This window comes from Amblyomma maculatum, chromosome 4, assembly GCF_055883805.1.
Source record: "Amblyomma maculatum isolate TAMU_Amacu chromosome 4, ASM5588380v1, whole genome shotgun sequence".
NCBI classification, from domain to species: Eukaryota; Metazoa; Arthropoda; class Arachnida; order Ixodida; family Ixodidae; genus Amblyomma; species Amblyomma maculatum.
This window is the reverse complement of record NC_139347.1, coordinates 59551993-59569388: the sequence shown is the minus strand read 5'-3', so window position 1 is coordinate 59569388 and position 17396 is coordinate 59551993. Positions and strand designations below refer to the sequence as shown.

Sequence of the window (17396 nt, the reverse complement as noted above, 5' to 3'; positions counted from 1 at the left end):
GACGTTTTTATTTTTTGTCTCGCTGTCCATCGCCCGACTTAAAAATGCAGACTATATATTGATTCAAACAATTTCTTTGTCTTTGTTTTACTGTTTGTTGTTTTCGTTTCTTTTGAAGGGAAAACGAATAACTGCTTTCCAGAGGCGGTGACGATGCGACTGCATACCTTACTCCGCCTTCTCTTTGCACTGGATTGCTACGGGCGAGCTTGTATAATTTACTTTGAGAATTTCCCCAAGATGCACTAGGTCTCAGTAAGAATACGTTTTTAGCTGTGTGTTTCGGCATGTCATGTTGCCCTTTGATCACCTGTCTATCGAGGATGAGATTGTCTGGTGTGGCTGACTTCGTGTTATAATGCGAATAATGGCTGCGTTGTATAATTACTACATAGAAATAGCAAATTAGCCATCAACAGCAGTCGCAAAGTTGCATGACGTGAAGAGATTCTAGACCCATTGTGTAAACATCTAGAGGCGCTTGTACATGGATGTATGAAATCTATGGGGAACCAGGTTGTTGATCAAAATACTATTTGCCATGTCGTAGACTGATTTTAGTTGCTCGTGCATCTAGAACGAGCGTATTAAAAAAAAAGGCCTTGATGATGAAGACTTGGCCCCCGGCGTTAATTTTGACTCCAGGTTTTTCTCTACGCTAACGTTACAAAAGCGAAAGAGGGCGAAGCTGGAAAAGAGGTGAGGACAACCGTTTACAGGTGCAGTGCTTTGCACGTGACCGCATTAGCCTGAATGAAGTTTAAGTTTAAACCATTAAAAATCGTCATTACCATCCATATCTGCACCATGGTGCTCAGATGTATGTTGCCTCCCAGCTGCACTGGGAGGTACTTTTTGTATACTTATCGCACGCTGATGGAGAAGCTCAGAGCCCCTTTCAACGTTCGTGATTTTCCCTCCCTCCCTCTTTTTTTTTTTTTCCTGTTTTTCAGACAAGAAACCAAGCGCTGCATTCTTGACTACGACAGGCTCGATTCAAGTGACCCTCCCGTTCGTCACCACATGGCTTCTCGTTTTGGGCCGGTGACGGTAACGGAAGAGAGGAGTGGATTAAAATCATCACGGGACTGTATCCCCGAATCGGGCACCACGCACAATTCACAAGCACTGCGGCGAAAAAAGCGACAGCCTTGCACCAAGAAGAGCTGCAGCAGCAGTTTTCCTCCCTAGTGCCGCTGTACTGCACGTCAAGTGCTACGATGCCAGTCCATCCCTGTCTCTCTGAGCTTTTCTTTCTTCGACCATCTGTGATTGCACCGCACAGCCATCTTGTGCACGCATTAGCTGACTGTGAAAAGGAAGTGGCTCTCCGAGGTGTGTCACTCTCAAATTTGTGTTCGCTTTTTCTCCATGTGACATCACGTGAGGACAAACCGGCGGTTTGTTTTCTGAAGTTTAGAAGAACTTCTTGTTGGGCTAGTTGGTGCATGGCTTGTTATTAACGACGAGTTGGCACGCAAAAAAAGACAAATACAGGAAGATAACAAAGGAGATGAACTGTTGAATCTTGACGTGATTCATTAATTCAGATCGCCTACAATTATGCCTCTATGTTAAACGTCCTTATACCTTAGCACATTGGTCGAGATAGTTGGAAAACGTCTCCCTTGTACAACTCCACTCGAACCTGCTAAAAACAGGACGTAGACAGCGCCAACTCGTAGACGCCGGGCGCAGTGGCGTGTTACAATCGGCACCCTGGTTCTTTTCGCAGTTATTGTATCAAACGTTATCAAGCTGGCATGATACGATGACAAAGCTTGGCCGAAATCATCTTGGCAAATCGGCGGTGTTGATAGAGTAGCACATAATAGATTGCGACAAAGGTAATAATTTTTTGCATGTTCTTTTTCTTTTTTTTTTTTTTTTTTTGCAAATTAAGCTAGTGGCAGATAGCTAATGCGCCTTTTGAATTTCTACAGATTCTTCGACCGGGCGACTTGTTGGACATATCGCCTATAATTCTTACCATTATAAGTATTTGGCAGTGATGTTGCTTGTCCTAATCGAAAATTCATTTACAAGAGTGCCGAAAAGTACTGTAATGCTGTTTGTAATTAATAATTTGATTTTTCTTTCTGCTATATTTAGCATCGTTAGAGTTGTATTCGTTTTTGTTGTATTTTCTTGTATAAAACTGCTACATTCAATGTTTATAGTGTGACATTATTGAGGAAAACAGTCTCTGGAGAACTACTTCACACCATCGTCACCTCACACAGGCTGAAAATGACGACTCCGAAAATGGCTACGATGCTGTAATTACTGCCAGTGCAAGTGTGTCGTGTCTTAAACCTATTCCAGGAAACAGTGGGCACCAAGGGCTGACAAAAGTGCAGAAGATATCGCACAGCCGGATTCAGGGACCTGAAAGTGTCCGTGTGCAAAAACATTAAGCCAAATATCCTCAGAAGCATAAGAAAATTCACCCAGGAGCACGGAGTTAGCAACTGGACCTTACGGCTACACATGAAATAGGACTTCGGACTACAAATTCACATACCACCAAAATAACAGATGCTCGTGGACCAGACAAAGGCCTTCATATTGCAAAATTGTCGCACGATGAAACAGCTAAGTTGTGGTGAAGTCCTGGACCAGGTTTTGCTCACGGATGAGAAGGTTTTCAACCTTGAACACGCCTGAAATCCGCAAAACCACCGAGGATTGCTCAGAAACGATTCTTTGTTATAACTGTGCGAGTTAAATCATCCCATTTTTCCATAAGCATCATAGGGCATGCGGAGATTTCGGAACTTGATGAGACTAAGCTTACATTTGAGCAAAATGAGGTCAAAATCAACGCCAGGACATCGCGAGTTGATGCTGAAGAGCGACGTCGATCATTTCTTGAGCTCGAGTAATGATGAATGGTAGTTCCAGCAAGACTGGCCCTCTGCCTACGGCGTAGTTGAGACCCTTCACATCACATCACATCACATCACTTTATTTTCCTTAAAGACCCCTTGCGGGGTGTTACATAAGGGGTGGGTTTTTATGAAGTACAGGTGTTTAAAGCAGTCATGAATATTCCAGGGCAGGTGATGGCAGCGATATCGTGGGGAAGGCCGTTCCAGTCAGCTGCTACTCGGCAAAAAAATGAATTAGAGAAAACAGTGGTACGGGCACGTGGGCGCAAAACTTGAAGAGGGTGACTGATGCGATGGGATCTGCGCGGCGGGGGTGCGCAGATGTAGGGTTCTTCTCTGAGTGGCGAATAAAAAAACTTGTGAAATAAGACGAGACTGGCAGTGCGACGGCGAGCAGAAAGATTAGATAGACCTGATTGCAATTTTAGAGATGATATGCTAACGTCGTATGAATACGAGGAATGAATGAATCTGGTGGCCCTGTTCTGCACAGCTTCGAGGACGTTTGTTAGATATGCTTGGTGAGGGTTCCAGATGGCCGATGCGAATTCCAGTTTAGTTCTGATGAGTGAAATGTATGCTTGTAGTCTTACATGTTGAGGGGCATCCCGCAGGCGACGTTTCAAGAAGCCAAGTGTTTTATTAGCTGATGATATCAGGTTAGTCACATGCAGACGCCAGGATAAATCGTTAGAAATGGTGATACCTAAGTATTTGTACGACTGGACGAGGTCGACAGAGGAGTTAGAAATTGTGTACTGGAAAACAAAAGGATTTTGGCGGCGGTGAAAAGACATATACTTACATTTGTTAGGGTTGAGTGTCATCAGCTGCTGCAAACACCAGTTTTGCACATGGTTTAGGTCAGCCTGTAGGGATTCTTGGTCAGAAAGGTTAGTGACTGAACGATAAACAACGCAGTCATCAGCAAACAGACGGATATGACAAGATACATGCTGGGGTAGGTCGTTAATGTAAATAAGGAATAACAAAGGACCGAGAACGGAACCCTGCGGGACGCCGGAGGTTACTGGAAGCGGGTGGGAGGGCTGATTATTAATGAAGACAGACAGAGAACGATGCGTGAGGAATTCTTTAATCCACGCGATGATGTTTGGATCTAGGTTCAGCTGAGAGAGTTTGAGAAGCAAGCGTTGATGAGGTACTTTATCGAAAGCCTTAGCGAAGTCTAGGAATATGGCATCAGTTTGTAGGTTAGTGTCAAGGTTGGCGTGAATGTCATGAAGAAAAATGGCTAGCTGAGTTTCGCAGGAAAATCCTTTTCGAAATCCATGCTGGGACGAATGGAAGAAGTGATTGAAACCTAGGAATTGTATGATTTGGCTGTAAATGACATGTTCCATTAATTTGCAGGGCACACTTGTTAATGAAACAGGGCGATAATTAAGAGGTGAATCAGTAGTACCTGTTTTGTGGATGGGAACGACCTTCCCCACTTTCCAGTCGTCAGGAATGGCTCCTTCAGACAATGATTGCGTAAACAGTACACAAAGGATACTGGAGCAAGCTAGTTTAGCGTTCTTTAAAATTTTTGAGTTTATATCATTTATGCCGGTAGCGGATGAGTTCTTTATTTGATCAATTATGCATGCTTGTGGGGTTTCAGGCAATTCGCCTAATCTTCCAGCGACTTTCCTCAAGTTATCCCTTTTTTTTTTTTCATTGAACTTGGCTATTAAGCGGTCCTATGGGGAAATAGCGCGCTTTTAAATAACTATAACCAATTGAAAAATTATGTCCTGGGGAGACTTCGAGCGAATTTATTCCAGAAGACACCGTGGCTATTAAACTGGATTCCAGAAGAGTTTAGAAGCTTGAGTCAACGTATTACTTAGACACATTGAAATTGAAAATTATGTTTCGTAGGAAACTGAATGCGCTTTCAATTAAACTCTAACCTTTTTAATCCCAAATTCTTGCTTTTGTCGAACCTGAGTAATTTTCACCCTAATGTTATATTTAGCATGTAAGAAAGACATATTGGTAGTTTTTCAATGCGTATAATACCAGTGCTTCATTTTTGGGATGGATGGGCTAAATTTTGTTAAGGTGTGAAACTTTCAAAATAACTATTTTTAACTTAGAAGTGCTGGATTAGAAAGCAGAGGAAAATAGGAGCTGCGTTTAAATACGTCATAAGGCGACCTTTACCTCAAAGAAAAAGTCTACCGGCGGCCCGAAATGTTGACACGCAGGCGCACTCCTGTAACGCCGTTATTTTAACGCAAAACATTAGTAGTTTTTTTTTCTCTCTTTTTTTTTTTACGAAACCAAGATGCTGAACTGAAGTTTACTTCAACAACAATATAACGACCTAGAAATGATGACCTGCCACTGTAGCCGAGCCCACAGAAGGAAATTCGCAAGCAAGTTTCTCTGGCTTTCTAATGCGGCAGGCACTTTTGCTGATTAGCGTTTATGGAAACTTAACACCTCCCCTCCCCCCTCCTCCCCTCCACCCAAAAAAACCAGGGTAGAGAAGAGCTGAAAATAACGCATAAAATTACTTAATAACCATGCGATATCCATAATAGGCTCCGCTCCGTGCCTTTTCCTGCAATAACTGCTTTAATCCATTTATTACAAGGGCTAAATTACGTAGGCTCTTCCCGTAAATACCCGAAAAAAAAAAAAAAAAAAAAACGCTGATACAGAGACGCAAGCTTTAAAAAGTCTGTGGTGGTGTACCGATGCACAAGTCGCCTGCTCCTTCTTCAAAGTTTGTCGTTAGTCCGCTGCTTTGAGTCGGCCTTCACTTACGTTGCGTACTTTTCTTCCTACTGTTGATTTCCCAAACTTTTTTGCACCTAATTTATTTCAACATTCGTCTGTATATTAATACGTAAAAATGCCCAGATTTCGCATGTGTCGAAAGGGGGCAGCCGCATCCTAATAAAGGACGCTTTTGCTTGGTTTAAACCAGACAGCTGGGATGGGGCTATTTCTAAAAACAAGACATAATTGCCAGCGTGGGGAAAAATTGCAAAGTCTTCGTGGTGTTTACTATAAAAAACAAGCTTGAAAAATGACGCAGATATGTTTTTGTGAGCACAAACGTTTTTGTACCACTGAACAAAATGAGAATGCTACTGTCGTGTGGGAAACGTTACACTGGCTTAACCGGAAGATGGATCACGGATCGCCAAGGAATCACGATCAGGCTCAAGGCTCTCAACAGCACATTGTAAACGCTGTCAGAAGAGGCGTTCATTCCTTGAGCAACGTGTGCCATTTCGTCGACAGATAACCAGAACGAGCTCGAAATTTCTGAAGCGCTCTTTACCTTGGCGTTTCTGGGTGCACTCGGTGACTATCTTCTTTTTTTTTTTTTTTATAAACAAAGAAAAATTTCCGGAATGGAGAGGGACACCTAGCATTTGGTTTTAGTTTCTATGGTTTACCACGTGCTTATTTGGCAACACAGGTGCTTGTTATGGCGAGAGATGTAAGTGGTGTCTAGCGCAATCTGCCATTTTCATTTATCCTGGTCTGTCCATCCACGCTAGTCTCGTTATTCCAATGGTTGCAAAGTTCGACCTCTTTGCATCCTCGCTAGGTTGTTAACGTTAGAGAAGTACTCAAGACTGGTTAGCGTCAACCGGGGCTATGTCACCCTGCTTTGTCACTTAAGTTGAATACAAAGGCGGCACTGCGATGAGTATTTCGACCAAGGGTCGTTCGATGATATGCTGCTATAGCAAGCAGGCCTTCTCCACTAACGATACCGTCACTCACGCCTCATTACCGTCGGCTGCCGAGCAGTTTTGTGTCTATGGTACTAGTTGCGTTTATGTCCCGCGTGAACATTAGCTTTATGTGCTGGCTGGCAAATAAGCCCAGTGATGCACTTAAGAGTAATCCGGGCAGATTTAAGGCACTCAGACAACCGAGAATGACATGTCCTTACCAGGGCACGTACGTAAGTTTGCGCTAATATGTAACGTGCACTTAATGCTATCTGGTGGGTGTGCCACATGACACCGCTGGGTGGCGCGTTTAGAAGCGAACATTTTTTCGCAGCATATCAGCACTAATGACCTCACTACCATTATCGGAATCGTTTCTGCATTTTTCATGACACTGAATTAAAAGAGTAGTGTAAAGTAGCCAAAAATCATCACTGACTTGAGGGACGGCGCTTTGCTCTTTATGTCTAACAGGATCCCTCACGTGTGCATTTCATTCATTGCGACCTATAAGTAAGCACCATTGTGTTGAACATGGCGAGAGAGAGTTCTTAATTTCCAGTTCAGTTCTGTAAATACATGTCTGTGAAATGTTGTGTGCTGTTATTTTTATGCCCCGCCGGGGTGGTGCAGTGGTAAGACGCCCGACTACTGTGCCGGAGTTCCCGGGTTCGAACCCGACCACGGCGGCTGCGTTTCGATGGAGGCGAAACGAAGTGGCGTCCGTGTGCTGTGCGATGTCAGCGCACGTTAAAGATCCCCAGGTGGTCGAAATTACTCCGTAGCCCTCCACTACGGCTCCCCTTTCTCTCTATCCACTTTCACTCCCACCTTCATCCCTTCCCTTATGGCACGGTTCGGGTGTCCACAGAGCAAGTGTGACAGTTACTGCGCCTTTCCCTTCCTGTGAACCAGTTTAAATTTTTATTTAACTGTTATTTTTATAAGACTGTTACATAATAAAACATTCGTTGTGGCGCTGTTTCCGTGAGTGCTTCATTTGTTTCTCAGTTTTTCTTTATTTATTCAATACCACCGGCCGTCTTTTGGTAGCCCATGCAGGGGTGGGTGCAGTCCAGCGCGATTTTTGAGGTTTTTACGCGAGCGTCGACCGAGAACGTGAAGGGCGCCATGACCCATAATCCTCTGCCGTGGCGAGGGAGGTATTCGGCCAGTATACCTCACTCTATTTCCTGCTCCTCAAGCAGCCGCCACTTCCTTCTGGGTAAGTAGCTTTTTAATTAATTTCTTTTCGCTTTAGCGAATAGGCAGTGATAGTATTGCCCGCCAAGATTTCTTCGGATCTTTACCACATATTTTGTTATCGTCGGAGGAGATAAGATGTAACAAACTCAACACTTTATCGCACCGAATAGAAAGCAGAGAATAGAAAGATAGGGTGGTCAGTTCGTCGCGGGTATGATGGTTGTAGCATGGAACAGCAAACAAGAGAAAAAAGAATGTGAAATCGCGATTTCCCTGTTCCAAATCTGGCCTCTAGGCGCCGGAAACACTACACTGGTCGACGCTCGTGCGATAACCTTCATATCGCGCAAAGCTGATATGACTTGTACGAGGCTTGGTACACAACAGGTCACAACAATGAAAAGAGAGAGAGGGAGAGAAGCTTGTATTTGCACGCAGCAAAGTTTCCGTGGAAGAAGCCAGCTTATAAGGTGGGAATAATCGCGTTACATTCACATCCAAATGCACAGAGGCGGGACGCACGCGGACACCCGCCATTCTCTTGCGAGCACTTTCCGAAGCTGTATTGGTGTAAGGCTCAAGCGAGAACCTACTTGCTCTCACCACACTTCGCTCCGCCATATCCGCCGTGGATGATTCCAGTATCATCATAAAGTCGGTTGTCGAGGCGTCTCAGCTAAGTTTGCAGCTATTAATCTGTTAATCTGATCTATTGCTGCACGTGGCTCCGTCCACGTGCATGGGTGCGAAGTAACTTACAGTTGCTTCACACCCATTTAGTTGAACTTGTTATTCGAGCGCCATGGACGCCATCAGTTAATGAGCATAACCCTTATTATTACATGCTTCATTTTCAGCAGCTTTGTAGCCAACTGCTCCGAGGGCAAGTTCAGCGGGTGACACCGAAACAAGGGCACCCAGTGTCTCGAGCCCACATTTAGTGTAAAGGCCGTTTTCTAAGAATAAAATAAAATAAATTCCTATATGGTATGCAGCGCTTATTATTTACAAAACATTTCTTCCTTCGCGAGTGTTCGGTTTAGTGCATTCTCTTAGGCATTTATCCATCGACATAAAACGAACTGAAGCTGACATTGAAAATTTATGTAAGGAAGCCCTCCGCCTGCCTGTGATGCGTCCCTATTTTGTCTCTAAAATGAGGACGACAAGTGTAGGGCATAATGTGCCGACGGGAGAGAGTAAATTCCAATCTTAAACATTTCGCTACCAAGGACGAGCTAGGCCCGCCCGGGAACTTTAGGCTGCTGCCTCTTCCCCTGAAAACGAGCTGGGCACGTCATCGCTCGTGCAGTTCCCATGTCATAAAGAAGACGAACTTGATTTTCCCAGTGGTTCTAGTATACGATGCCATCGAAATACACTACAAAAAAAATATACACAAAATACGAGCTTGGTGGGTAGGCAAAGCTGTCCGAAAATGATGTGAACGCACATAAAGATTATTAGATATGACTGTGGTGAGGACGGTTCCAACTTAGGCAAGTCTGCTTAGAAAAACGGGCCGAAAACTCGGGTGTGTCGACGTTTCCTGAGATTCTAAAGCCGGGATCGACATTTCTTCTGGCGTTAGAGTGGTGCCACTGAACTGCCTTGATTTGCTTCGTAGTTGCCGTATTGCGAAGAGACAACGCTTCCACGTGTCGGAAGTGGACGAGGGCTACGTCGACAATTTCCGGCCTCCTCCCCATTTTCCATTTAGAGGTTGGAAGGAGACATGCCTCGAGAATGCCATCTAACCATCGCGTTCGCTGCCTACCCCTTCTCCGGCGACCCTCAACCTTTCCCAACATCAAATCTTTCTCCAGCGACTCCTCTCTTCTCATCAGATGACCAAAGTAGCTGAGCTTTAACTTTAGAATTTGACCCTCCAATAAGCAGTCAGGGTTTATGGTCGACAATATCGACTGATTTGATCTTCTGGCAGTCCAAGGAACTCTTAAGAGTCTTCGCCAGCACCACAATTCAAACGCGTCAATTCTTCGGCGGTCAGCCTTTTTCACAGTCCAACTCTCGCATCCATACATCACAACTGGAAAGACCATAGCACGGGTTATACGGATCTTGGTTGGCAGACTAATATCTCTGCTCTTTACTAGGCGGTCAAGGCTAACCATTGCTCTCTTTCCCAGAAGCAGGCGTCTCCTAATTTCATAGCTGCAGTCTCCTTCCGAGGTAATCTTGGCGCCCAAGAACAGAAAATCTGTCACAGCTTCCACTTCTTGTCCATTGATGCTCCAGGACTTGATAGGGCAAGACGCCATGATCTTCGTCTTTTTAATGTTCAGTTTAAGCCCAAACTTCTCACTCTCATTAGGCTGAACGCCTGAACTGAACTGAGGAGACATGCCTGGACTTCAGGTCCAACGTAGTGGAGAATAGAGAATAGGATGTCTGAAAACGTTCAGCCGCACAACCGAAATAAGAGAGGAAGGGTATTAGAGAATTTGGCGCCGGACACTGCGGCGTGTTGCTTTTACGCTCATGCTGCTGTAGTTCGTCTGCTGCAGCCGGCCAAAGGGTGAAGGAACTAAAAACACCTAGAAAGAAAATCAGACGTGGTGTGAAGAAAATTATTCGGCTTAGTGGGCAGTAACCTGCTTTGAGAGTACCATGGGAATGCAACCATTTCACTACCAGATCAGGTTTTTTGTAGTTGTTCCTTCTAACCGTTTTCTTGACGCGCCTGAAACTTAACTTTAAAGACAACTCTTTAATCTTGACTATAGACTGCCAGAAAAATGAGTTATGCTTAACTAATATACAGAAGGCATGTGCAGGAACACTAAAGGAAGCGCGTGAACCGGTTATATTAAGTATGTTTAATTTTTTTTTTTTTTTCAACACGCTTTGCGACTGTTGACGGGATGCCTGGTGACGGCAGTGCTGCCTTTTTGGATGAAGAAGGTGTACATGCTATCGCTTAAAGTTATTCCTGGTTTAACTCCGCTGAAACCGAAGACGTGCGAAAGCGCTGTTTGACATGACTTGACCTTGAAAGAATGGTACTGAGTTTGCCAAAGTGTTAACGCTTTTTGTTGGTTTAGTTTCGAGGGAAAGAAAAAGCGCACTATCTGTCTCACTTCTCGGTGGACACATGCGCTTGCAGTTAACAGAGTACAGCTGATGGTACACATATCGTCGGTTCAAATCCCCATCACAAAGTAGACTGCAACTTTTGGATGTTACGAGGGAAGCGAAACGTCATGTCACTACCCCAAATGTTGATAAAGAATGGTTGCATCTTAATTTTGACACGAAATCATGCGCGTATTTTTCCAACACGCTTAGAATGATTTCATGTCACGGCGACGTTATTTCGAAGTAACAAGCTCTATACGCTATGAAGTAAAATATACTTGATATATAGGTGGTGGGGTGTGAGTAAAAACTATCTGCACCGGGATAGATTTAGCGTATCCTCTCTAGTTCCTCTCGCAAGGGCAGAGGAACTAGAGACCAAATTGCCAACCTTCGCTGGATCATGGAAAAAGCAAGAGAGTTCCAGAAACCCATTTACTTCTGCTTTATTGATTATGCGAAAGGGTTTGACTGCGTAGATCACAGCAGATTGTGGCAAGCTCTCCAAGAGATGGGAGTTCCAATTCACCTCATCTGTCTCCTCAGGAACCTTTATGAAGGGCAAGAGGCCACAGTCAGAACTGGGCATGGTCTTACTGATTGGTTTCCGATTGAGAAAGGGGTGAGGAAAGCCTTCATACTGTCGCCCTGCCTATTTAACCTATATGCAGAGTGCATCATGAGGAAGGCTGGTCTGGACGAGTCTTCAGCTGGAGTGAAGATTGCTGGAAAACGTATCAACAACCTTAGATATGCGGATGATACCACTTTAATGGCAGAAAGTGAAGTGGAACTCAAGAGACTTCTGATGCGCGTACAAGAAGAGAGTGAGAAGTTTGGGCTTAAACTGAACATTAAAAAGACGAAGATCATGGCGTCTTACCCTATCAAGTCCTGGAGCATCAATGGACAAGAAGTGGAAGCTGTGACAGATTTTCTGTTCTTGGGCGCCAAGATTACCTCTGAAGGAGACTGCAGCCATGAAATTAGGAGACGCCTGCTTCTGGAAAAGAGAGCAATGGTTAGCCTTGACCGCCTAGTAAAGAGCAGAGACATTAGTCTGCCAACCAAGATCCGTATAACCCGTGCTATGGTCTTTCCAGTTGTGATGTATGGATGCGAGAGTTGGACTGTGAAAAAGGCTGACCGCCGAAGAATTGACGCGTTTGAATTGTGGTGCTGGCGAAGACTCTTAAGAGTTCCTTGGACTGCCAGAAGATCAAATCAGTCGATATTGTCGACCATAAACCCTGACTGCTCATTGGAGGGTCAAATTCTAAAGTTAAAGCTCAGCTACTTTGGTCATCTGATGAGAAGAGAGGAGTCGCTGGAGAAAGATTTGATGTTGGGAAAGGTTGAGGGTCGCCGGAGAAGGGGTAGGCAGCGAACGCGATGGTTAGATGGCATTCTCGAGGCATTGCAGATGAAGCTATGTGATGTTAAGAAGATAGTGAGAGACCGGAAAGCGTGGCGTGACATGGTCCATAGGGTCACGAAGAGTCGGACACGACTGAACGCCTGAACTGAACTGAACTGAAGGATATCACCCCTTCCTCCCTAGTGTGGTAGTCCTTATTTCGGGATACCATTTGTCGTAGCCATAGTTTTTGATCATAATTTGGAAACTATGCTTCATAACCTGACTAGTTTCAGCATACATTTTTGGGTGTTTATAGATTGTGGCGCCATCTAGAAGCTGCCAACAAAAGCTGTCTGCTATTACCGTAATTGCCTTGTGAAATTCGCTTCGTTTATTTTTTCCCTTTTGTCTCTTAGTTGCCTCTACGCCTCTCATACCTAAGAATTTCTGCTAATGCACCTCTTCAGCTGATCTTATTTGTCACGTGGTTGTGTGTTTATCAACAATGTGAACATTTATGACTTTAATGACCGCGGGCACAGCCACCATCCGTATACATCCAAATTTTGACCAATCATAACTGCCGTTTTTGAATACGTTGGCGCTATCTGATGTTTCGCAACTGGTAATATTAAAGAGCTCTGGGTTGCAGCCACTGTCCGCGCTCTTTGGACCATTTCCCTCTTGGGCGCCAGGTGCGAGCAGTCGGACAGCGTCGCTTCCCAACCCTTTCTCGTTTTCTGACTTATTCTATACTTCCATCGATTTTTTAAAAACCCCATACCATATATTATACGTCTGCCTACATGTCACGTATTTTGCAGTACAGCGAGAAAGCAGAGTCTACATGTTTTAAAATCATGTGGCCAAGGAGTGACTAAGTTTGCAGCCTTCTCAAGTGTCGCTTCTCATTTCTAAGCCCGGGCCTTGACGGGCTCTGGGAACGTCTGCCTGTTCGGACGAAGATATGCTGTGATGTCCTTCGAAAGTGGTAAGCGGGTGCGGTACAGGAGTCCTAGCAGAATCTGGGAATTCATTAGAACTCCCTAGAAGAGACGCTCGGCCGGCTATGTGTGCATCCTCATTCTTTTCTATTCCCTGATGTTCGGTTACCCATACCAATTGTTTTATGCTCCTAATATCTTATGCATTTGTTTAAATTTTCTTGGCCAACAGCGTTATTCTTCCCCGCATACAATTTCGGCAGACGTGTTGAGAATCATAAATTATGTGCGTGTCGTCGGAGTGGGTTGCTGCCAGCACTATCAGCACCTTATCTGTTAACGAAACATTAAGCTACTAGTTTTCATCCAGAGTTCATCCACTTGCTCAGGGCCCACCGCGTCCACATAGCACACCGCGTCTACAATAAATCATCTTATCACAATAGGTCCATTTCTCGCTTCACTGGCTTGCCCCCTCGTTACATGTGGTTGGAACTTACAGAGTATCTGCATCCCTCCTCCCGTTGTACTTGGAGCTACAGCGCTCTGTGTCTGCTTCAGTCTTCGACAGCAGGTTCCTAGACCGCATCAACAGGTTCCTCCGCAGTCTATCAGAAACCTCATCGACCCCAGACACCACCAGATGCGATCACATCGACCCTTCCTTTGCCATTCGTTATGTGCCTGGTCCTCAGCCGTAAGATCTTGGCGACCTGTGGCCAGGAAGCTTCCTGGGCCAGGCTTCATCCGTTGATCATTGTGAATGCAAGCTGTTACGTTCCTGCTCTTCTATCCTATAACCCTTACAGTCATTCCTATCGTCATGCCATGCATCTGTTAAAATTGGCCATAGTTTCTTTTCTCCCTTGAGTATTGCTAGGGACGAAGAGGAAGAGGCGGACAGTGCTGTGGGCAGGAACGCTCGCGCTAGGCCCGCCGACATGATTAACACCGCCTCATCACTATAGTGCCTACAATACTGACGAGTGTATTCTATATTCTAGGCACTATATCATCACCATAGGTTACGCTCTCTCTTCACTGGCTTGCCGCCCCATTACAATATGAAAAATGTACCGCGTCTTTCCGGTGCTTGATTAGGACATGCGAGATTTGCTGCCATGTACAGCGCTATAACGGCCAGTTAACCAAGAGAAAACAGCGCACAGCGGAGCACGAAAGCACATACAGGAAAGAAAATTCTAGAGGTACAAATGTGAGTCTGCTTATGTTCTGTCGTCTCGTGGGGTGAATTCGCCCGACATAGGCTAGCGGACCTTGGCCACACTTGGCCAAATGGAATATCTGTATGGCGTATGTGAAGAAACAGCGGGGATGAAATTTAATGAAAATGATGATGTTTACTGCCCAGTGTGAGAGTGTTTCGTGGTTGTATTTTAATGAAGACGACGGTGTTTATTGCTCAAGGTGAGATTGTACGTTTTGCAGTTTTACACAGGGCGTGATCGGCTGCTACGATAGTAGGATGCTCTGGTGCCTGGTCCAAGGAAGTTGATCTGTTCGGATTGCTGTTCGGTTCCTGGCGTTTTTTTATTTTTTTGCTTTTCTTTTAGAGCCCAGTTCGCACGTAAACACTCGGATGACTGGCTGTGGTGACAGGCTCTCTCGACGCCACTCATGAGCCAAGAAATGTTTTCGCATTAAAAATATGGAGGTACATTGCCAACTTTGGGAACTTACATGCGCACGCGCTTCTTTACAACTTTCGTATTGTTTGCGTGCAAATCAAGACGCCCCGCCCGTATACTTCCGTCGAAATCAGTCACGAAGATTTGATTCGTATCCGCGTTCATGGTACCCGCTATACTATTAATGTTTTCTTTCAGGTGTTCGTTAAGCCATTAAACCTGATGATCAAGGGTATAGCCAAGAGTAATCGGGAGGGGGGGGGGGGGGTCGTGTTGGAACACCTCTCGAAATTTTCCTAGCGCTGAATCTACCCTCCCCTCTTCCTTGCGCCTTTTTTTTTTTTTTTCGAGCAATATTTTTCAACCGGCGGCGTATAACAGCTCCTCAAAAAATATTTCTGGCTTCGCGACTGCTGTGGATGGCAGGTTTTGGAGAGTTTGTGCTCAGTAGAACGGTGCAAAGGATATCGCTCACGGCTTTTGAAAAGAGATAGCGGCAACGATCGGTGAGGAGTTGGTATGGTGCACCATGGTGAGCGATCATGTCTTGGACAACGAATTCTGCAACATCAGTAGAACAGCTAGTTGGCAACGGACGCGTAATGGTCTATATTGTGGCATACTCAGTGGTGACATCTATCCACTTATTGCCTGATCGGGTCATAAGAAAAGGTCCGAGAAGGTCGAGATCGATGAGACGGAAAGGAGTGATGTCAAAAGGCTGCAGATGACAAGCAGGCGGTATAGACAGCTTTTCCGGCGTTGATGCACGTTGCAGGAGGTGACATAATTACGCACGGTACGGTGTAATGCTGGTCAAAAGAAAAGACGGCGAAACCTGTCGTATGTGAGACACACCGAGATGTGTCGTGAATTTCTGAAAAGACAGCCGAGCGCAGCTACTGGGGGTCAGTGCCAGGACATGTAGCAGGTCAGACCTGCCAGAGTGGAGGTTGCGTCGGTACAGAATTCCATCTTGAAACACAAAAAGCCGCAGTGAGGAATCGGGGCGGGAAGAGGCTGGGCCTTCTCTGACCTGCACAACGTTACACAGCCCGCTACATAACACAACGCTACACAAGGCTACACAGCGTTCGGTGGTGACGATCAGCAAATCGGAGGTTACAAAGAGAGACGGTGTCATGTCGTAGTCACTTGAGTCAGGTAATTCCACAAGGTGACGAGATAACGACTCAGCGTCCGGGTGCCGACGTCTTCGACGTGGAAGGTGTTCTCCTGTAGGCTCAAGGCCCAACGACCAAGACGTTCTGTTAGATTGAGGGGAGATAGCCAATATCTTCACTCTTTCGCCAACATGTGTATATGCACTTATTAATTGAGATGTTCCACTTCCTTTAAAGCAACGAAGTTATTCAGTATTGCAACATTATAAAAATCGTCAAAAATCACATTTCGCATTTCACACTCTAAAATTGTAACGTCTGTTTAATTTTGGTTGTATAACCTGTTGGTTGGTTGGTTGGTTCATAGGAAGGGAAAGGCGCAGTATCTGTCACACTTGCTCTGTGGACACCTGAACCGCGCCGTAAGGGAAGGGATGAAGGTGGGAGTGAAAGTGGAAAGAGAGAAAGAGGAGCCGTAGTGGAGGGCTACGGAGTAATTTCGACCACCTGGGGATCTTTAACGTGCGCTGACATCGCACAGCACACGGACGCCACTTCGTTTCGCCTCCATGGAAACGCAGCCGCCGAGGCCGGGATTCGATCCCGGGAACTCCGGCACAGTAGTCGGGCGTCTTACCACTGCACCACCCCGGCGGGGCTGTATAACCTGTCCAATATTTGATTTCTAACAGGGGACAGCAAAGCACAATAAACAAACGCACCGTTACCAGCAAACTAAAGCGAGATTTCTTGCCTTCGGCTTCACTCCGGCAAAGATTGTAATTGCAGTTTTAATGCTTTTGGCAGTACAGGAACGTCAAGTGATCTTGTGGACCAGTTTCATGTTAACCAAGGAAAAAAAAGATTGAATTATTTACACGTGTGCGGCTTATTTTATTACAATGAAGTAACATTCTTTTTCTCTATTTTTTCTTCTAATTCGGAGAGAATTCGCAATCAGCTCAGTCATATTACTGTGCGTTGCTGGAAGAGGACAAGCGATCCCAGTATACTCTGAAGGCCATTGAAAAAAGCATTGTAGAAATTCTGCACGTCTCGTCTTCTCTCTGGCGTAATTTGTTTTCGGTTGGCCTTGGCGTTTTTGTTTCTTGAAGAATTGTGCTCCGCTGTCTGCAACCTATCGTAAACTTCATGCGGAGGATTGTGATGCTGAAAAGCTAAGATCGAGCGCCAGTCGCCAGAATAAAATATTCCATATCTTGGCGCAGTAGAGTGGCAATTTATTTTTATTTTGGGAGACACGAAAAGCTTCCTGGTTCCGCATATGCTACGAATGAAGTTTCTTCTTTCTGTACTCTCATTCTGCATGTATACGGAGACGGCTCCTCAGACAACATTATCCTGCTTTGCAAAGGTGGAGCCACGTGTCTGAGAGTAGTTAAAATATAACAAAAA

The 17396-nt window shown here is 45.1% G+C and overlaps 1 protein-coding gene across 1 annotated transcript in view; it reads left to right on the top strand.

Annotated features, from left to right (window-relative positions):
- LOC146191181 (adhesion molecule nephrin-like) overlaps positions 1-1841 on the top strand; it is a 79062-nt gene extending 77221 nt beyond the window's left edge. Inside the window, exon 9 of the mRNA XM_084600283.1 lies at positions 954-1841. Coding sequence (XP_084456409.1) covers positions 954-1048 — 95 coding nt within the window. The 3' untranslated portion in view covers positions 1049-1841. The remainder of the gene's footprint in view (positions 1-953) is intronic.
- Positions 1842-17396: the final 15555 nt, after the last annotated feature.